The sequence below is a fragment of the Mauremys mutica genome, chromosome 5, assembly GCF_020497125.1.
Source record: "Mauremys mutica isolate MM-2020 ecotype Southern chromosome 5, ASM2049712v1, whole genome shotgun sequence".
Taxonomy (NCBI): domain Eukaryota; kingdom Metazoa; phylum Chordata; order Testudines; family Geoemydidae; genus Mauremys; species Mauremys mutica.
In genome coordinates, this window is record NC_059076.1 from 19,214,289 (window position 1) to 19,236,195 (window position 21,907).

A 21,907-nucleotide genomic window follows, 5' to 3' on the forward strand; every position below is an offset into this window, starting at 1 on the left:
GGGGTGGAAGTTAAGTTACACATCAGTAAGTAGTTGGTGTAACTAAGAAGCTGAGGTGGCTACAAGGAGGTAGAAGATAGATTCTTAGACTCACTTTGGATTTTGGTCCTTGGTTTTCATGCAGCAGTGCTGGGAAGTGCCCTGGGCCTGGTATATGAGAATAATCCCGTAGGGATAGATCATCATCATTTCTTAGTATATTTCAGTAGCACCCAACAGTCCCAGGCTCCAAGGCTCCATTCTGCTACACATGAGTAAAGGTCAGTCCCAAATGATGATTCAGTCCTACAGTGAAGCCAAATAGAACCCAGTAGTTTCAGCTGAGAAATTACTATGTGTGTGTATGGAGAGAGCATAATAATATCCAGCTCTTACACCACGCTTTTCATCAGTAGATCTCAAAGTGCTTTACAAAGGAGGGCAGTGTCATTAGTCCCAGTTTACAGGTGGGGAAACTGAGGCACGGAGATGCAGTGACTTGCCCAAGGTAATCCACAGGCCAGTGGCAGAGCCAGGAAGAGATCTCCCAAGTCCCAGTCCAGTAGTCTAATCCCTAGTACACACTGCCTATGCATGACAGTGCGGAGTATAGCGTTTATCTGCCTGAGTTTGGGATGGCTGCAGATCTGATGTGTTACCTTTGATGAGTGGGAGTAGCACCCGCATATCTAAGATTAAAGTTTGCCTCCTTATGTTTGTCAGTCCCTTACTGTGTCTCCAGATCTCAGCTCCTTGAAGGCATGAATTAGACTGGATTAGGGCTTGCTTAGTATCACTAAAACATATAAGGCTCATGGTCTGTTCAATTCCGGTTCTTATACCACGCTCATTCCCTTAGTACCTGAGCAGCTTCCAGTTGTGCATTAAGTGACGTGCCTAACGTATCTCCCGTGTTTGCGTTGTGTACGTTCCCAGCTACAATGTCAGTGAGAAGGCTGGCTCTGTCAGCGTAACGGTGAAGAGGATCGGTAACCTCAATCAATATGCCATTGTCCTGTGCCGCACGGAGCAAGGAACTGCCACCTCCAGCATCAGTTCAAAGCCAGGACAGCAGGACTATGTAGAGTATGCAGGCCAGGTGGGTTGAGAAATTCTATCTGGAAGGACTATATACCCCCCGAAATAGCCCTATGGAAACCTAACATAGTGAATCAGACGGCGTGTTATTTATTTGCTTGCACCTGATCTGTGTTCCCCTGAGGATGTCTGGACTCTGCTGTTTCATCTTTTTACCTTAGCTGTTATAGCCCTGCTTCACATGTCTGAGACATGTGCGGGAGAAGAAGAAGGAAGTGGCAGAGTTCAACATCTCACCATCGGATAAGCCCATGGATTACACTGTGTAACATTAGAAGGACACTGCCCACGTTGGCGGAGTGCTAAATACCGATGAGGACAGGCTGTATTACAACAAAATGCGTTTTAATGCAGCCATATGTAAGGTCCCGTATTCTTTCTTCCTAGACGTAGGTCACACATATAGAAAGGGGGACTGTACCCTGGAAAGCAGCGACTGAAAAGGACTTTGGGGTCTGTGAAGGAGTCGGCTCATTGCTGGCACCTCCTCATGGTCAGGCATGGCGTGAGAACTCATTCTTCATTGGGGTCTGCAGCCAGTGAATGCCCTGCCACTCCAGTGCCTTGCTTCTTCTTGTGAGATGGCCCTCCATCCAGGTCACTTCTGGGGTAGTCCATAAACAAAAACAAGGGGAATTAACACACACAAACGAAGTTAATGGGAGAGAGGGAGGAACACCATCTCAGGGTGCATCGGGATCAGGCCCTCCGTTCCCTTAGGCAGGGACCTTCAGGCAGTTGCTGTCAGGGAAGCTCCTGCCTTCTCTTATTTATCCTCAGGAGCTGAGGGTCGAAGGTCTGTTCTTGTCCCTGCATGGCCCACAAATGAGCTGTTCCGCTCCAGCCTGTACGTGCTGGCTGAGCCCGGAGCAGCTCCTTAACCGCTTTTTGTCCAGTGTGGGGTATGTCTACCCATCACGGGGTCATAGTGAATAAACAACTCAGACAGGAGCTCCCAGTGCAATGCTGTGGCAAAAAGGGCTAAAGCGATCCTTGGCTAGATTAACCGGGGAATAGTGAGTGGAGTTAGGGGAGCCGGTTTTGCCTCTGTATATCGCACTGGTGAGACCAGGACTGGTGTGCAGGAGGTCAGATTAGATGCACTAATAGCCCCTTCTCATCTTCAGATCTTTGACGCTAATGTTGAATGTCAAATTCCTTAATTTAAATTTGTTTTTAAAATGTCAGTTTTGAGTCCCCTCTGCCATCAGTTTGTCATCAGTGGACTTGCTCCTGATTTTCAGGCCTAAGTTGGCTTTAGCTATTACTTACTAATTTAATAGAAATACATTTATGACTTCAAAAAGAATTCTGTAAAACCAGTTTTTTGAAATTCAAGTAATTCTCTGCAGTGTTGTCATCCTAAACAACTTCACCTTTCCGTTAGCACAAGAGCCAAAAACTGAAAGTGATCAGTCAGTTTTCGTCATCTAAGCTTCATGGAATACAAAAAAAAATAAAATAAGTGGCAAAAACATGAAGTAGACTTTTAGATGACTTCAGTTTTAAGAATCTAAGGTGTTTTTGAGCCTCTAGGTGAGAGGACATTCTTTTAAAGTATGAGTTCTATGTTGACAGAGTCCCTGTAAGGGAATATTCTGCAAGACCGTGTCTAATATAGGCTTGCCTAGATTCTGATCTCATTCACGCTGGTGTAAATCAGGAGTAACTCCATTAAAGTAAATGGAATTACTCAAGCATAAAACTAGTGTGAGGTCAGAATCAAGGGACCTGATTCTCCAGTGCCTTTTGCCTTGTGTAGTTGTTTACTCCTGTGCAAAACACTAGGAAGAGAGAGTGGTAGAGATTTGCATTCACTTTGTACATTTGCATTCACTGTAGGTGACTGAACAAGGAGGAATTCAGTGAAGAACTGAGCTCAGGAGTTCCCAAGAGCTCTGATCCAAACCCCACTGAGGTCACTGGGAGTCTTTCCTTTGACTAGAGGGCTTTGGATCGGGTCCCAGGAGAACAAAAGTAAAGCATAGCTCTGAAACATACCAGGACAATTAAAGTTCTGTGATTATTAGCAAAGATTCAGGGCATCCGTCCTTTCCAGAGGGGAGCAGGGAGGGTGTCTGCATTTGCAGCTGCAAGCCCACACGTACACCCCTTGTTGTTCACTTCCTTGCAGGTGCAGTTTGATGAGTGGGAGGACACCAAGGCCTGCATCATTGCTATCAATGATGATGACGTCTTTGAGAGCACAGAGAGCTTCACCGTGGAGCTCAGCATGCCAGCCTATGCCCTGCTGGGGGAGATCACCCAGGCCAAAGTGATCATCAACGACACAGAGGATGAACCCACTCTGCAGTTTGACAGGAAGACTTACCATGTCAACGAGAGTGCTGGCTTTCTGTCTGCACCCATTGAAAGGAAAGGTTTGTGGTATTAGATATAATACTAATGATACTGCACTTATATAGCACCGCTCCGCACAGGAGCTAAAGCTGCTTTACCAACACTAACTAACCAAGATTTGAAATTCCATTGTATGGTGTTAAGCCCATTTTATAGATGGGTAAACTGAAACATACAGCGATTAAATGACAAGGTCCTACAATAAATCAGTGACGGAGCCAAGAAGGCAACTTGGAAGCCCTGATCCCCAAATTCCTGCTTTCACCATTGGCCAACACTAGAGCAAACACACCAGTTGTGAGCAAAAACAGGATTTCTCTCTCTAGTGCAGGGGTCTCAAACTCAAATGACCCCGAGGGCCGCATGAGGACGAGTGCATTGGCCCGAGGGCCGCATCACTGACACGCCCCCTTGCTGCCCCTGGCCCCACCCCTAATCCACCCCTTCCATGAGGCTCCGCCCCTGCCCTGTCTCTTCTCCACCTCCTCCCCTAAGTGCGCGGCTCCCCGCTCCTCCCCCCTCCCTCCTGGAAAGTGCTAAGCACCACCAACAGCTGTTTGGCGGCTTGGCGGCGGGAAGCGCCAGGAGCCCTCTGATTCCCAGCTGCTGCGGGCAGCTCGGAGCCTTCTGATTCCCAGCCGCGGCTGGGAGTTAAAGGGCTCTGGGCTCCCCGCCGCGGGGGGCAGCTCGGAGCCTTCTGATTCCCAGCCGCGGCTGGGAGTTAAAAGGCTCTGGGCTCCCCGCCACCGCGGGCAGCTCGGAGCCTGCCGCGGCTGGGAGTTAAAAGGCTCTGGGCTCCCCGCCGCGGCGGGCAGCTCGGAGCCTTCTGATTCCCAGCCGCGGCTGGGAGTTAAAAGGCTCTGGGCTCCCCGCCGCGGCGGGCAGCTCGGAGCCTTCTGATTCCCAGCCGCGGCTGGGAGTTAAAAGGCTCTGGGCTCCCCGCCGCGGCGGGCAGCTCGGAGCCTTCTGATTCCCAGCCGCGGCTGGGAGTTAAAAGGCTCTGGGCTCCCCGCCGCCGCGGGCAGCTCGGAGCCTGCCGGGGCTGGAAGTTAAAGGGCTCTGGGCTCCCCGCCGCGGCGGGCAGCTCGGAGCCTTCTGATTCCCAGCCGCGGCTGGGAGTTAAAAGGCTCTGGGCTCCCCGCCGCGGCGGGCAGCTCGGAGCCTTCAGATTCCCAGCCGCGGCTGGGAGTTAAAAGGCTCTGGGCTCCCCGCCGCCGCGGGCAGCTCGGAGCCTGCCGGGGCTGGAAGTTAAAGGGCTCTGGGCTCCCCGCCGCGGCGGGCAGCTCGGAGCCTTCTGATTCCCAGCCGCGGCTGGGAGTTAAAAGGCTCTGGGCTCCCCGCCGCGGCGGGCAGCTCGGAGCCTTCTGATTCCCAGCCGCGGCTGGGAGTTAAAAGGCTCTGGGCTCCCCGCCGCGGCGGGCAGCTCGGAGCCTTCTGATTCCCAGCCGAGGCGGGGAGTTAAAAGGCTCTGGGCTCCCCGCCGCGGCGGGCAGCTCGGAGCCTTCTGATTCCCAGCCGCGGCTGGGAGTTAAAAGGCTCTGGGCTCCCCGCCGCGGCGGGCAGCTCGGAGCCTTCTGATTCCCAGCCGCGGCTGGGAGTTAAAAGGCTCTGGGCTCCCCGCCGCGGCGGGCAGCTCGGAGCCTTCTGATTCCCAGCCGCGGCTGGGAGTTAAAAGGCTCTGGGCTCCCCACTCTAGAGCCGGCCCTGGTGGGGGAGCTCCGCGGGCCGCAGGGAAGAGCTCCGCGGGCCGCATGCGGCCCGCGGGCCGCGTGTTTGAGACCCCTGCTCTAGTGCAAAATCAGTGCCCTCTGTGGAGGAGATTAGAACTTGCTGCTACATTCAGAGTCTTTAGTCCCATCTCTGACGTTGCTTTTGATTATAGAATTTTAAAACAGAGAAGTGTTCAGGTGGCGTTTTTATTGATGGAGATGTTGGTCCCAATCCTCTTTTCACAGGAGTAGAAGTACAACTAGGACTGTTTACATGAGGAAGGGTGGCAGGAATGGGCCTCTTGTGCTTGTCTGGACTCAGTTTTATCTCATCTGGCTCCATTGCTCTTTGAGGTTAGCAGGCTTTCCCAGCTTTTAAGCGAGTTGATCTTCCCTTCTGGTGGGCAGATATCAAAGCTGAAAAAGAGAGGGAAAAACAGGGTTACTTCCTTTCTTTTTATAAATGTAGCATTATCCACAGGGAAAAGGATATCTGAAAATAAAGGAAAGAGAGCAATGAGGATGGCCTGGTTTTCCTTTAGAGTCAATAATTGAGTTTAGGCCTGCTGCCTTAGGGCCCAGTCCAGCTCCTGCTGAAGACAGCGGGAACAGAAGCAAACCAGGATATCTGCTGGCTTCTTCCCTATGTTTCGGGTGCTATACTTCCCATGGAATACACCTGCAGTGTTGCTGCATGTAGTAGGAGACATGCCCTCTTCGATCTCTGATTTCAGTCGAGTAGCAACAGAAGGCAACAGTACAGGGCTGGAGTTGAGTGTCCAGAGATTCAGCTGGTTAAAAATATCAAAATGTTCTTTTGAATTCATGCTAGGCCAATTTCTGTATATGGCTAAGAGCAGAAGGAGTGTCCCTTTGAGAACACCCTTGCATAAATATTTTCCCCTTATTCTAGAAATTACAACGGATTGTAATTTGGATTACGATGTTTGAATGTCTGAATTTATCCAGTTTGTCGGAAATTATTTTCCTAATAAGTTTAGGAAACTCAGTTTCCACACAAGCATTCCTGTATCAGTTCAAAGGCTTCTTGGTGGTGATTGTACACAATGTACAAACATAAGCATGTATATCTATATTCTATACCCAACAGCGATACAGTTCTAATTACTGGCCCAAATACTCTCATCAGGACTAGGCCTGGGAGGTACCTTCCCGTCATGCTGTTTTCCAGAGGGGTAAGGAAAGGCACTGACAGAGAACCCCTAGATACCTTGCTTTTTATATACTATGACAAACAAGTGATGTCATGGCTGTTTATTGGACCTTAACTAAAGCTAGATAAGGGAGTTTTAGAGCAGAACCCTGCCCCTGGCTTGGTCAAGACAAGATTCCTGGTTGAGCCTCTTTCTTTTCAAGGTTTCCTCCTTATCTCATGTTGCTGTATTTCTGTCTAACTACTAAACTATGCATTTCCTTGTAATAAACTAAACACACCAATTATTTCCTGCACCTGGTGCCCAATTCCCCATGTTTTCTTTATTTCTGTTACCTCAACCCACACCTTAAATGAGATAACACTGGCATGTGCAGGGAAACTACAAGTTTAACGCAAACAATCTCTCCTTCTTACTATTTTTTTTTTTGGTCACATGCTTCAGGCCTATCACTTACGTTGAGATCCAAACTCAATTTAAACCCAGAGTTCATTCGGGTCGAATGCGGGCCTATGTTCTTCCACAGCAAATGAAGCCTCGTGTAATTTTCTGACAATAACACTTCTGTCCCCGTGGATGTTACATTGTAGGGGATGCCAGCAGCATCGTATCTGCTCTTTGCTACACCATCTCCAAATCTGCTAAAGGCAGCAGCCTTTACGCACTGGAGTCTGGCTCCGACTTTAAGTCTAGGGGGATGTCGAGTGAGAACCGTGTTATTTTGGGGCCCAGTGTCACCATGTCAACCTGTGACATCAAACTGATCGATGACAGCGAGTACGAGGAGGAGGAGGAGTTTGAAATTGCCCTGGCGGATGCCTCTAGTAATGCGCGCATAGGGAGCGTGGCTTCAGCCAAGGTGATGATCAGTGGCCCCAATGACGCCTCCACTGTGTTCCTGGGAAACGCAACTTTTACTGTCAATGAGGATGCAGGTAAGGGAAAGCAGGAATTCTGTTGGGTCTGGGCTTGTTGTCACTGTGAGATACTTGCCATAGAAACACTGCTTTACCAGTGGGGGTTGTAAAGCACTGAACCCTCCAACCAGATGTGTGCTGTGGAGGAAACGGGCAGCGGCTAGGGCACTTGCTCATCCTGCCCACAAGTTAGAGCTGAGCTTTGGTTATTGCCGTCTGCCCGGCATTATCCTTTCTGTAGAGCCACGGACAGAGTCACTGTGAAGGAAAAGGGCAAACCAGCGTGAGGGCACCTATTGACATTTCAGATGTGTGTTTTTCTCATGTCCAGCTAAGTTCTAATCATGGCTTTAATATGTGTAACTTCACCTCCAGGCACCATTGACATTCCAGTGATCCGGCATGGTACTGACCTCTCAACCCCCACCTCGGTGTGGTGTGCCACTCGGACTTCAGACCCACCCTCGGCCAGTCCAGGAATTGACTATATCCCCAGCGCCAAGAAAGTAGAGTTCAGGCCAGGCAGAACTGAGGAGGTATTGGACTACACACCCAGTGACTAGATGCAGCGGATTTCAGTCTCTTTCTCTTATATAATCACTGTACTCACTGCTTTTGAAAGTTAAATTTACTGCAGTTGTTTAGTTTCAGAGGTTTGGGGACATTAAGAATAAAAGCGACACAAGTATTTTTTTTTATAGATACAATTGATCCCGCACCAATACAGCTGCATCAAGAGTCATTTTAGTCAAATAAAGAAACGCATAAATGGCAGAAGGAGTTGCCACAAACCTTCCAAACATCAGCCAAGAACAGCCTGATTTCCCATGTAAAATCCCCACTTCCAGACTGCCGGCTTTTAGTGATGTTTCAGAGCTACCTGCCCCATCTGCCCTAGCCTTTGATTGTCAGCTCGTTAGGGCAGGAGCCATCTTTTCATTCTGTGTGCGTGGCACCTACCCCAGTGGGGCCCCAATACAAACACGTAACATTAATTTTATAAAGCCCAGTGATACTCAGGGCCTATTGGCCAAGCCAAGTTGTTGATTTTGTCCCATTATGCCACCGAGTCTATGGAATCCCCAGTTGTTCAGCCCATTACTAATCCTCCTCCATTTGTGAGTGGTCACAATTTGTAATGCTTAGAGAAGCTGAACTTCTCTGTCTGTTTTATAGTGACCAAAAATGTGCCAGGCACTTCACAGGACATACAGAAAGACAATGGCCCTGCCCCCAAAAAGCTTACAAGGGGATATCTTAAAAGGCACAAATGGCAATTAAGCACCATACTCCCATTGACTTTCAGTGGGAATTAGGTGCCTAACATTCACTTGTACCTTTGAAAATCTCCTGTGCACCTTAAAATTCGAGACATGAGGGTGACAACTACAAGAGTAAGGTGGAGCTGGGATGAGGAAAGGAGAGGGTTACAGCACAGTTACTCTCCGCTCATATCGCTGAGGGCTGGTCTACACTGGGTTGGGGGGGAAGTCGATGTAAGATACGCAACTTCAGCTACGGGAATAGTGTAGCTGAAGTCGACGTATCTTATTCAACTTACCTCCCGTCCTCACGGCGTGGGATCGACGGCCGCAGCTCCCCCGTCGACTCCACTACCGCCGCTTGCTCTGGTGGAGTTCCAGAGTCAACAGGAGCGTGATAAATCAATCGCTACCCACCGATCCAGTGGGTAGTCTGGACATACCCTGAGTTACCTGCTAGGTTTGTATTGAAGCCCCAGTAGTTGAAGGAGGATAACAGGTTTTATCACCTGGTTCTTTTACTTTTCCTCTAGTACTGCACCTTGACAATCCTGGACGATGCCCAGTATCCAGTGATTGAAGGGCTGGAGACGTTTGTTGTATACCTGAGCTCACCCCATGGGGCTGAATTGACCAAACCTTTCCAAGCTATAGTGGCCATTAACGACACCTTCCAAGATGGTAAGCTATACAGTGAACCTATATCGAATCCATTCTAGCTCCTTCCTTTACATATTTCCCTTGTGTACTAAGAGAAATTGGAAAACACCCAGGATGCGTTTGATGACATCACATGACACATTCCATGTCACCTGTCCTTCATAGTTTCTCTCCCTAGTTTCTTTGTCCTCAAGAAATTGAGGTCTGTGGAAGTGCAAAATAAAATTCCTATTTTCTCCTCCCATTTGGGGCCAGACTTTGTCACCCTTGCTCACAGTGAGTAGTGTCTTCCTCGTATGGTCCCATTGAAACCAGTCCATGCTTCATGAGAAGTCAGGCACTATTCAGCATGGGTATGGGCATGAGAATATGGCCCTTTTTTTTTAGCAGATGGATTGACGCTTACGTGTATTCATTTCAACTCTCGGTATTTTTCCTCCCTCCTGTGTTTTAAACATGATCCTGACCTCTGTGATTTTCTCCCTGGGAGGTATCGGCTTGGTAAAGAAATGCATCAGTCACATAACCCCAGAAAAACTGCTCTGTAATAACCTGTAATTGTCTCTGCTCCTCAACCATCTGCTGAGACTTGCCCTCTTGGCTTCAGGCTTTTTCTACCCCTGGCCACAGAAGATGTCATGATTGCAATAATGCCCTAAGAACAATAACCTATCTAAGTATTACCCATTCTTCATATGTATCCCCAGCATACAGTACCCATACCACTCAGATGCATATACCTTAGGGCATGGCTAGTTCGCCAGTACGTGCAGAACAGGTGGTTACCTCAGGCTACAAAATATTAGGGAAAGCAAAATGTTCAGTAACTTTTTGTGTGGGTGACTCAGGGTTGGTAGGATGAGAATCTCCAGTTCCCAATGAGAGCCATGATCAGCTGCTTGGTTAAAGTCAAGAGTACTCTTTGTGAGCACAGTTGACTATCCAATCAGACATCTCACTGCAGGACTGTCAGCCCCACATGGTTGTACTTCAATACATGGCATGCCTGCTTTGGCTGCTATTTAGCTTTTATCACAGTACAGGTGTGGATGTTATTGTGCCCCTTGCAGTACCCAACATGCAGTTTGGCAAGGACTTGTACGCCGTGAAGGAGAAGGAGGGTGTCCTGCACATTCCCATCATCCGGACCGGAGACCTGAGCTATGAGTCCTCTGTCAGGTGCTACACCCGCAGCCAGACAGCAGAAGTCATGGAGGACTTCGAGGAGAGGAGAAATGCAGAGGAGTCTCGCATCACTTTTTTGAAAGGAGAGAAGGCGAGTTAAACCTAACTGGATTGGGGAAGGACCAAGAGCAATCAGCAGAGTAGGTTTTGAAAAGCTGGATGTTCTCCTGGGCACTCTGTTGTTCAGAGGCTTTACCAGATGCCCTTTCTCAGAAGTAATACTTCAACTGCTTTGGATTAGCTATTGTTACTCTTCTGGAATTAAAAGATGAGTCCATGGAGAATCTGCATTTAACAATAAATATTAGTTAACACATAAAAAGCAAGTGTTGGGTATCAATAATACTTAGCATTACAGGTAGTGCGATTTGATTAGATAGTCTCAGAGTACACACGAGGACCAGCTGTAGTGAGTAAAAAATGCCATTTTTCCACAGCCACTTTTCATCATATAGCTGCACTTTGATGTCCACGTAGAGTTTCTAAGGCTTCTTTCATCATTTAATACACTGTGGAATGTGAGGAAACACTAATCTTCCATTAAGTTCAGAGGAATTATTCGAGTTAGTTGCTAGTCTTTAACTGATTATGTACTTGGCTGTAGGTGAAGAACTGCACTGTCTATATCAATGATGACTCTGCATTTGAACCAGAGGAGCAATTCCGGATCTATCTTGGCAGTCCCCTTGGAAACCACTGGAGTGGAGCTAGAATCGGAAAGAATGACATGGCCACCATTGCTGTCTCCAATGATGAAGATGGTAAGAGAGAATGGGCTACATTAGGAACTAGACGGAGCAGGTACAATTCCGGGGCAGTCAGTGGAATTTACACCAGGTCTGAATGTTAGTCACTATATGTAAACTGGCTCAAATTGAACGATTGACTTGTTGATCAGTGCTCCATTACACTGTATTAACTCACATTTAAAGTTGATTCTGAATCTCATGTTAGCAGTACGCTGTGGCACATAAATAAAGGACCACTAATGCTAGACAAAACATGGAATTAGTGTATTTGGAAAGGTCAGGTAAGCCAGCCTACCTGGCTGCTGGAAGGGCAACCTGAAGGAATGAGTGCCAAGCTTATTGTGTGGCTCCTGGCTGCAGCAGAGTGTCAGAGAGCCATGTCTAGGCTGTATGTCAGGAGTGCCTCTCAAACTTCACTCTGATGTGTGGAGTAGTGCTGATGGGTTTTAAAAGGAGCTATATCAGTTCAGCCTGGGCTGCTAGAAAGCGTACTGTGATGCAGATTATTTTGAGGCTACTAGAGTTGCTGCAAATATGTGTTTCTGTTCTTCATACCATTTCTCTAGCACCCACCATTGAGTTTGAAGAGGCTGCATACCAAGTACGGGAACCTCCAGGCCCTGAGGGCATTGCTATCCTAAACATCAAGGTGCTCAGAAGAGGGGACCAGAACAGGACCTCGAAGATCCGTTGCAGCACCCGTGATGGCTCAGCCCAGTCCGGAGTCGATTACTATCCAAAGAGTCGAGTCCTCAAGTTTAGCCCTGGTAAAGGATACTTGGAATTGAATTATGGGGTGGAGGGATTACTCAGGGACATTTAACACAGGCCAGAACAAATTAAAATGAAAGGAAAATGTGTAAGTAATTTAAACAACAAAACTCTGTGTGGGGGATTTTCAAAACATTTGGCATTGGCCCAACTCTGCTCCCATTGAAGTCATTGTATGTGTCTTGTTTTTCATGGGTGTATGATTTCACATATAAGCAAAAACATGAGCCACACCAACCCCCTCTAATGTATTTACGCTTTGGGGTTTGTTCTAGACACACACACTGCAGTCATATTTGATGCAGCATTTATAATACGAAATACCTATGTAATCCTTTCAATAATCTTTCACAGGGTGGGTTATATTTACTTTTCCCAAGTCAGTCATAAGCCTCAGAGGAATTCTTTTAGTACGTTGGAGAGACCACAAAAAGCAGTCAAATGATGTTTCGACAGAGCACACACTGGGGATGTCAGGGTTCCCTCCACTTCCCACTGCAGAGAAAAATAAAAATTGAAAAACAGTGGAGGTGGGGAATTGAGAATGGAGCATAGCATCACTTTTCTGCGGGTGCCCAACCACATCCCCCCTCACGCCCTTCTGCATACAATGGACAGTGTTTTGCTGACAGCAATGTTCATGCAGCCAGCCAAAGTGTGAGTGAGCAGGGAGTGATGAGTGTAAGGAGACAGAAAGATGGCCTAGCCTGGTGCTCAGAGCGATGACCTGCCTTTGAACAGATTTGGAAGGCCATCCCCAACCACAGCACCTTTCACGTTTGGTACCATGGAGTCAGCGAATCCCATATTTCATCCAATATTTCACAGCACCCTTGCTGGATGATGAGGGTTTTTTGTAATACAGACGCCCCTTGGGTTATGCAAACGCGATTTACGCAAATCCGCACTGATGGAAAAAGTTCTGTCAGCTAGAAATAGATTGATTGATTGATTGATTTGGCGTAATGATTGGGTATACATTTCCGACTTCCGCAAAGTTCGAGTAACGCAAGGCATTCCGGAATGGAACGCTTGCGTAAGTTGGGGAGCGTCTGTAAACGGTAAATGTTCTGCGTAAGGTTTTAGCCAGGCAGTTGCCATTAACGTCAGTAGGAATCCCCTGGCTACAACCCTGCCTTCTGCTATGGCCGCAATCCTGCTATCTGAAAATGTAACCCTTCTTCCTGCTATGGCGATGAAGTCTGAGAGTGAGAGTGATTGTAAGAGAGAGAATATTGCCAGTTGACAGCTAACAATACAGACTGATCAAAGAGCCTGTGTATATAGGAGTTCTGCAGAAACCCCTCAAGATCCTACAAGATAACTCAAACCAGGCCCCAACCAGCAGTAGCTTTGCATGTTAGAGCCGAAGAGTTAAAACAGAGACACTAGTAACAGGGATGGGATATATTTTGGATCATAGATTTTTATTACAGTCAGCTAATATAAGACAAGCACTATTAATCCTCATATAGCATCTGCTTGTAAGTCTGCCAGGTGATCAATCGGACCAGTCGTTTTAGCTGGAGTTTTATTTATGAAATGGACTCCTGGCTGGAACGGTGCTAAATCATTAGAGTTCAGATAAAACCTGTCATGTGTATTTTATCATAATGTTTCAATGATCCTGACCTGAGGCAACTATGCAGTGTTTTATGGGAGCTGTTAGGGTAATGTCAGATGATATATCAGGTTCTCTGTCTCTCTCGTGTTCGTTCGTGTAGGGGTGGACCACATCATATTTAAGGTGGAGATCATGTCTAACGAAGACCGGGAGTGGCATGAGTCCTTTTCTGTGGTGCTGGGTCCAGACGATCCAGTGGAAGCTGTTCTTGGGGATATCACCACTGCAGTAGTTACTATTCTGGATCAGGAAGCAGCAGGGAGCCTCATTTTACCAGCACCTCCCATTGTAAGTAGCAAAACGTGAATTATGTAAGTTAGTGGCATGGGAGAATCTATAGAAAAGCAGAGCACGCAACAAAGCACACTGGGCTTGCCTGCACTAGAATGTGCAGGCCTGTTAAGCCAAGGCCTTTTAAAAAGCTAGTGTGGAGACTCCCAAATGCTTGATCCAGGCTACAGACATTTGTGGCTAGGCTGACCCCTGTTCATGTGACCAGTTAACTCAAGGTTAAAACTCTAGTGTAGACATAGCCTCTGTAGTCACAGCATTCCTCTTCGGATCAGCAGAGGCTCAGGGGACATCGATCCTGGTATTCCAGGTGGTGTGGGAAGCAGGCAAGGCAGTGAATAGGTGAACAGGCTGCATAATGGTTCTTCACCCACTTCACAGAGGCATGGGCCCATGCTTTTCTGCCATTTGAACTGTGGCATGACTGAAGAGACTCAGTTGCTTATATTAAGGTGAGAGGGGCTGTAGATTGCCAAATGGCAGATAATAAGGAAGTAGCATGGGAAAGACCCACTTAACTAAGCTATTATCATAAGGTAGGAACCTTTCTAGTGGGCAAATCGCATATAGATGTCTGAGTCTGCTACCACCTCCATGCTAACGGAGCTTGTCCTTTTGCCTAAGTTGTAGAGGCTTATGCTTTTACATCCAGAATTCCTGGGTTTATTTCCCTCAGACAGGGAAGTTGTTACATTGGCATTGCCCTTAGTTTGGGCAAAGGACGGTATATGCACTGACATGTTCCTTGTATGCTTCAGCATCCAAAGTAATATCAAATATAATTATGTTGGTAGCATCCCACTCACCTTTTCCTGCAGAGAGCCTGATACCTGAGCTGCAATGCGAACAGCTGGGCAGATGTAGGACTTGGGTTGTTTCTCTTCTGAGGGACACGGCTGCAGTTCAGGAATTGGATGAATGTGTTCCATAATGTAGGATTTAGTATTTTAAAAGCATAGGATGCTCCAACATGCTGGTAGCGTTGAGCATTCCTGCTGAGTCCACACACCTCTCTCCTTCCCTGTAATCCTCAGTGGGATTTGTGAAGTAAAATAAACACAGTAACAAGGTTTCAAAATTGAGGGAACAAGCAGCCCAGCCCCTTGCTTCCTGTCTCTTTCCCTCAGTCCCAGGTGAAAGCTGTTGTGTTGCATTGCTGCAGGTGGTCACTCTGACAGACTATGACCATGTGGAGGAAGTAACCAAAGAGGGCGTAAAGAAATCCCCTTCTCCAGGCTACCCACTGATCTGTGTAACGCCTTGTGATCCTCACTTCCCCAAGTACCTAGTCATGAAGGAGCGCTGCGATGAGGCCGGGATCAACCAGTCTTCAATACAGTTCAGCTGGGAGGTGGCAACCCCCACTGATGGGAATGGGGCCAGATCACCCTTTGAAACAATTACGGACAATACGCCGTTCACTAGCATCAACCACATGGTACGTGACTGTGTACAGTAGTGCAAGAGGGTGTGGATTGCGCATAACAGTACATGGTGAGTATTGTGGGGCTCACAGCGCATCCTTGAAGCATTTGCCGTTTTGAGATTCTAGGTCAGTGGAATATCAGTTCTTGAAGAACAATTAACTAAGTTAAGTAATGTGTGTATATTTTAAACCCACCCAGCCACCCACAAAGCCCCCAGCTTCATTAAGAGAACATTATTAAGGTTGCTAAGTCCAGCACACAAAAGTTAAGATGTGTCAGAAATAAGGTTGCCTGTGCAACCTTAATTCAGCCCCCTGGTGCATATGCATGATGATACATTCTTTAATGCCCTGATCGATAGGACACCTGCCTCAAGACGGATGGTGCTCACTGAATGAAAACCTATTTAATATTTTGTTTTATTCTGGTTGTTTAACGGGTGGCCCTAAGCATTATTTGCTGCACAGTATTCAAACCCTTCTCTCAAGACAATTATTAATTTCCTTCCGGGCATTTCCATGATGCTCCTCACAAGAGCATGAGAGTGCTTCACAAACATGAATGAATCTATTATCTGTGAAGCGAGGGGGGTGGCATTGTCCCCGTTTCACAGAAGGGGTACTGAGATAGAGGTCAGACGTTTCCACTAATTTTGCATGCCCAACTGAGAGCCCTAGGACCTGACTTTGAGAGTACTCAGCAGTACGTTGTAAGCCCTCGGGGACAGGGAACATCTCTTTGTTCTGTGTTTGTAGAACACCTAGGGCAGTGGGGTCCTGGTCTATGGCTGGGAGCCTCAGGCACGACAGTAATATAAATAAATCGATAATAACCAGAGAACACGTCGTCTGTTCAACACAGCTCCCACTGACTTCGTTGCAGCTGTGAGTGCTCAGCACTTCTGCAACTCAGCCCTTGTGTATTGGGGCGGGCCTGGCTTTGTCTTCTACACACATGCAAACCTCTTTCCTCATTCCTTCCAGGTGCTGGACAGCATTTACTTCAGCCGGCGGTTCCATGTGCGCTGTGTGGCAAAAGCCGTAGACAAGGCCGGGCATGTGGGGACCCCGCTGAGAAGCAACATAGTTACCATAGGGACCGACAGCGCCATTTGTCATACTCCTGTGGTAGCTGGAACGGCCCGAGGATTCCAGGCTCAGTCATTCATTGCCACTCTGAAGTATCTGGATGTCAAACACAAGGAACATCCGAACAGGTATAAGCCTGGAAAGGCGCAATCACCTGACCCTGATTCTGGTCTTCCAGGGCTTTAACAGTTTAATTCATTTTTTTACATACACAACAAACAGAACAGAAAAAGATGGATGTGTGTAAGAAATGAGGTCTCTTTTGTACATCATGAACTGGATCTCCCCCACACACACTCCTCATATTTAATACTGACAGGCTGCAGTGAGCATTCATATGATTTCCTCTGAAGTCACGCCTTACTCCTTGAGTTAGAAATATGGCAGTCAGGGGGTCTATTTCAAGGAATACTGTGCTACTCAACATCAGCGAGGAAATTCAGCCCTAAATAAATATAACACTAACGAACTCAAACTTGTGCTATGAGCTGTTGACAAGACCTTAGTTATGTGCTGTGTAAACTGCTATAATACGCACCCCTTTTGTGAACAGTTTTTGCATAAACAGCTGTTTCTGTTTATTTATTCTGTCCCAGAATCCATATTTCAGTGCAAATCCCCCACCAGGATGGAATGCTGCCTCTCATCTCCACTATGCCTCTGCACAACCTGCACTTCCTCTTATCCGAGTCCATCTACAGACACCAGCATGTCTGCTCAAACCTCGTCACCATCAGGGATCTGCAGGGCATCTCAGGTAATCTTTAAAGCAAGCTATTGCTTTGGAAAATAAAAAGGAAGCATGTACAGAGTGTAAGCTCTTTAAGGCAAGAACCTAGCATGCTATTGGCACTATATAATGAAGAATAATGTCTCTGTTAAAGTGGTATCAATATTCAGCAGAGTTGCTATATTTGAGGGAGATAAATGGGAAGGAATGCACTTAGCAGGTCATTTCCCCTTTCCCGTATATGTTATTTGGCAGGTCTTTATCAAGGTACATAGTGAGCCCCTGTGCCTCATTCTGCTGTGTGGCACAGAAAGCAGCATCAGCAAACGAATCATGTGGAAGGGCCTCCATGAGCCAAGGAAAAAATCCAAAACTTGTCTTTAAAAATTAGTTTAAGCTACCCTGGAACTGCAAACACTCTAATGCACACGTCATAATTGTATGTTTATTGCATGGTGTCACTACAGGGCAGAGTTAAGGTTGTTTGGATGCCCTAACTGTGAGTTTTCATACCTTAACATATTTGGATATTTTATAAGTTTAACCTTAGCCCTGATTTTCCTGGCTTTGTAATATTTTGTTTCTGGAATAAATGCAACATCCCTGTTACATTTTTACCTTTTTGTTATTTACATGGACAGCCTTAACTCCAGTTTGAAGTAGCGAAAAGTGCCTCTAAGCACTACTGTAATAAAAATCATCATCTCAGTATATATCCGATACCTCATCTGATAATTAAAATGTTATGTCAGTACCTAGGCCAGAGTTCCTTCATTCGCAGAGATACATCTCCTTTTGTTTCCTAATTCCAGAAGCGGGATTCCTGGATGAAGTGACCTATGACAGCATCGTTCTGGGTCCTGGATATGACCGTCCATACCAGTTTGATCCCACCGTGAGAGAACCAAAGACAATCCAGCTGTACAAACACCTCAATCTGAAGAGCTGCATTTGGACCTTTGATGCTTACTATGACATGACAGAATTAATCGATGTCTGTGGGGGATCTGTAACTGCTGACTTCCAGGTGAGGGTTCATTTCCATAAGACCTGAGCCCGATCCAGATCTCTTTACTCAGGCAGAAGTCCTGTAGCAGTAAATATTCATTGGGCGTGCCTTCCATCCTACGGAATCAGTACACATTTGATTTGTGCTATTGGCTATTGGCTATTATTTAAGGTAGAATAGTAGGGTGACCAGATAGCAAGTGTGAAAAATCGGGATGGAGGGTGGGGGGTAATAGGAGCCTATATAAGAAGAAGCTCCAAATATCGGGACTGTCCCTATAAAATCAGGACATCTGGTCACCCTATAGAATAGCAGCAAAGAGTCCTGTGGCACCTTATAGACTAACAGACGTATTGGAGCATCAGCTTTCGTGGGTGAATACCCACTTCTTCGGATGCATGAATAGTACATCATCAAATGTACTTGGCTCTTTTATTTTGATAAGCATGGAGTCGTTTTAATTATATTATTCCATGGTATGCTAGGGAATATACTGTAAATGTTGTAAGTGCAATAATGTATTGGTAATATGAAAATTCATGACTGTCTCTGCTATTAACTGTTTTGGACTAGATTCTCAGGTGGTGTAAATCAGCATTGCATTCAGTGGATATATGCTGATTTACACCTGCTGAGAATGTTGCCCTCTGTGAATAGTGGCGTGAGCTCACAGGAATTGTTTGAGGTTTCTCAGATGTGCAGATTAGCACAGTGAGGCTCAGCAATAATCTAGTATAAAATAATGGTTTATGTGTATGAGCACCACTGCCCTCTACTGGTTGCAGTATGTGCAACCAATATGTTCTAATAACCCAGACTGGCTCGTGTGTTTAACTGTTCCTTCTACTGACTGAGCAAGCAGTGCTGCTCTTTTAATGCACTGAATGGAGACGTGCGTTTTTAGAGCTGAAATCATGATTCACAGTACCTCGTGCGCAGTTAGCTAATGTGTGTGGTTAGCTCATGTGCGCAGTTAGTGTATGTGATAGAGCCCAGGTATTATAACAGACGCACATACCCATACGTTTATAACGCACACAGAGCTAGGGTACATGCATATAAAGATAAAGGCATGTTCGCAGACTCAGCTTTGACTAACACTAGTGTTTTCGGTGGGTGAGGAACAGCTTTGTATTTACACAATGTTCTTTCAGCAGAATAGGGGGAGGGAGGTATTTTTCATTTCTCAAATGCTAATCAGGAAAAAGACTGTCTTTATTCACATTGGCAAACTCATTCATCATTTTAGTGACAGTTATTTTTATTCCAATAGTTTTTGAAAACCAGCAACGTCGGTGATGATCCACTGAGTTATCTTTATACGTGCCCATTTCATATATTAAAATCCAGTTATTGGGAGGTCTTGAATGGTTTGTAGGCTTTCAGCTGACCCTCTGCACATCACCCGATTTGCCTGCTTTAGGCAATTACAGTGAGATTTTTAACAGCAATAAGAGCTGATCTAACTCTGTTCCCATTTAAGTCAATGGATCAATTACCTTTGACTTCAGGGAGAGCAGAGAGGCCAACACTGAGCATTTATCAAGTCCTGGCTTTAATAATTAGAAATGCTACTTATTTTTTTATCATGCAAATCAAGAAAACTATTTGTCTGTTAAACTCGAGTCAAACTTTTTTTAATCTGTAAGTATTTGCTTACTGCCTGAAAATCTTAAATAAAATCCTAGACAAATTACAATATTTGCTTTTTCAAAACATCTGCTGCAATCAATGCTTCAAGCACTTGAAAAAGAGCTTTCATCAACTCCACCTGTGTACATTTGCCTCTGTACTATGAATTGGTAAACAAAGAAAAATACCTATTTAACCCTACACCAGAATGGCAGAGTGTGCAAGAAGATGTACGGCGAGGAGAGAAAAACTGGCTTTGTGTAAAGATACAATATAGGAAATGGGCATGTGCAAAGCTAGGTATAATATGATAGCTTTATACCATGCCCATTTCATATACAAAAATCCAGTTACTGGGGTGTCTTGTATGGTTTGTAGGACACTATAATTATCTGTGCTCCAAGAGGGAGGACTAGACAAGCTTCCCTCCTCCCAACCAGACTTGTTCATTAATCAGCAATAATCATAGAAATGCAGGACTGGAAGGGACCTCAGAAGGTCATCTAGTCCAGTCCCCTGCACTGAGGCAAGATAAAGTGTTATCTAGACCAGCTTTTCTCAAACTAGGGTCCGTGGACCCCTGGGGGTCCACGGGCCCCACTGATCAACTCTCCTCCTCTCTCCCTCAACTCCTCCCCCTCCCTCCCAGTGCCTCCTGCACGCTAAAAGTCTGGTGGTACAGCGAGGCAAAGGCAGACTTCCTACCTGCCCCGGCTCCGTGCTGCTCCCAGAAGCAGCCAGCAGGTCCCTGAGGCCCGGGAGGGGGCAGGGGGCCTCCATGCACTGCCCCCACCCCGAGCACTGATGCCGCAGCTCCCATGGGAGGGGGGAGGGGCTTGGGGGGGGTCCCTGAAAAATTTTAAATCAAAATGAGGGTCCTCAGGTTGCTAACGTTTGAGAACCGCTGATCTTAGACCATCCCTGACAGAAGCAGCAAAGAATCCTGTGGCACCTTATAGACTAACAGACGTTTTGCAGCATGAGCTTTCGTGGGTGAATACCCACTTCTTCGGATGCAAGCAGTGGAAAGGACAGGTGTTTGTCCATCCCTGACAGGTGTTTGTCCAACCTGTTCTTAAAAGCCTCTAATGACAGAGATGCCATAGCACCCCTAGATAATTTGTTCCAGTGCTTAACCACCCTTACACATCCTCTTTATAACAACCTTTTATGTATTTGAAGACTGTTTTCATGTCCCCGATCAGTCCTCTTTTCCAGACTAAACACAATTTTTTCAGTCTTTCCTTATAAGGTTATATTTTTTAGCCCTTTAATCATTTTTGTTGCTCTTCTCTGGACTTTCTCCAACTTGTCCACATCTTTCCTGAAATGTGGTGCCCAGAACTGGACATAATACTCAGTTGAGGCCTTACCAGTGCTAAGTAGAGTAGAAGAATTACTTCTTGTGTCTCGCTTGCAAGATCCTGCTAATGCATCCCAGAACGATGTTTGCTTTTTTTGCAGCAGTATTACATTGTTGACTCATATTTAGTTTGCGATCCACTATAACCTCCAGATCCTTTTCTGCAGTACTCCTGCCTAGGCAGTCATTTTCCGTTTTGTATTTCTGCAGTTGATTATTCCTAATGTATGACCCTTGGGGTGGGGTGGGGGATCAATGCCTTAGAAATACTGCATCCTTCCCTTTGTACATCCTACATGTACATGTACATCCACGAATCTCCTTGTGGAAAGAGGTAGCTTGGCATCCACATGACACAAGATCCAGACCTATGGGAAAAGAATTCTATGAATGCTGCTCTGACTTTTTGCTATTTCTGTGGCAGAATCTGAACTGCTCTGAGTGTATAGGGTTTACTAGTTACAGTAAATCTACAAAGCATTGTTATGAACTGGTGCTAGTATCTTTCACCCCCCAAAAACCCAATAACCATCTTTTTGTTTGATTGACAGGTGCGAGATTCTGCCCAGTCCTTCCTAACAGTCCATGTCCCTCTTTATGTGTCCTACATTTATGTGACCGCACCAAGAGGCTGGGCTTCTCTTGAGCATCACACAGAGATGGAATTTTCCTTCTTCTACGACACTGTTCTCTGGAGAACAGGTAGACTGGCACATTTTTCCTCTTTTCTCAACTGTTACTGCAGTCTTCACTTTGGGCACAACTTGTTGAAGCACATGGGAGTTCTGTGTGAGTTAGGACAAATGGGATCAGACCCTTACATTGTAAATATTTAACAAAGAGAGTCGTCCTTCAACTTCTAAGCTCTGTCCGTTAA

The 21,907-nt window shown here is 46.3% G+C and overlaps 1 protein-coding gene across 1 annotated transcript in view; it reads left to right on the plus strand.

Moving 5' to 3' along the window:
- FRAS1 (Fraser extracellular matrix complex subunit 1) overlaps window positions 1-21,907 on the plus strand; it is a 312,388-nt gene that overhangs the window by 272,549 nt on the left and 17,932 nt on the right. Inside the window, exons 53-66 of the mRNA XM_045017440.1 lie at window positions 916-1,078; window positions 3,212-3,458; window positions 6,913-7,257; window positions 7,615-7,775; window positions 9,035-9,182; window positions 10,232-10,437; window positions 10,951-11,107; window positions 11,662-11,862; window positions 13,591-13,778; window positions 14,944-15,219; window positions 16,192-16,424; window positions 16,893-17,053; window positions 17,839-18,053; window positions 21,582-21,732. Of these exons, the coding sequence (XP_044873375.1) occupies window positions 916-1,078; window positions 3,212-3,458; window positions 6,913-7,257; window positions 7,615-7,775; window positions 9,035-9,182; window positions 10,232-10,437; window positions 10,951-11,107; window positions 11,662-11,862; window positions 13,591-13,778; window positions 14,944-15,219; window positions 16,192-16,424; window positions 16,893-17,053; window positions 17,839-18,053; window positions 21,582-21,732 (2,852 nt within the window). The remainder of the gene's footprint in view (window positions 1-915; window positions 1,079-3,211; window positions 3,459-6,912; window positions 7,258-7,614; window positions 7,776-9,034; window positions 9,183-10,231; window positions 10,438-10,950; window positions 11,108-11,661; window positions 11,863-13,590; window positions 13,779-14,943; window positions 15,220-16,191; window positions 16,425-16,892; window positions 17,054-17,838; window positions 18,054-21,581; window positions 21,733-21,907) is intronic.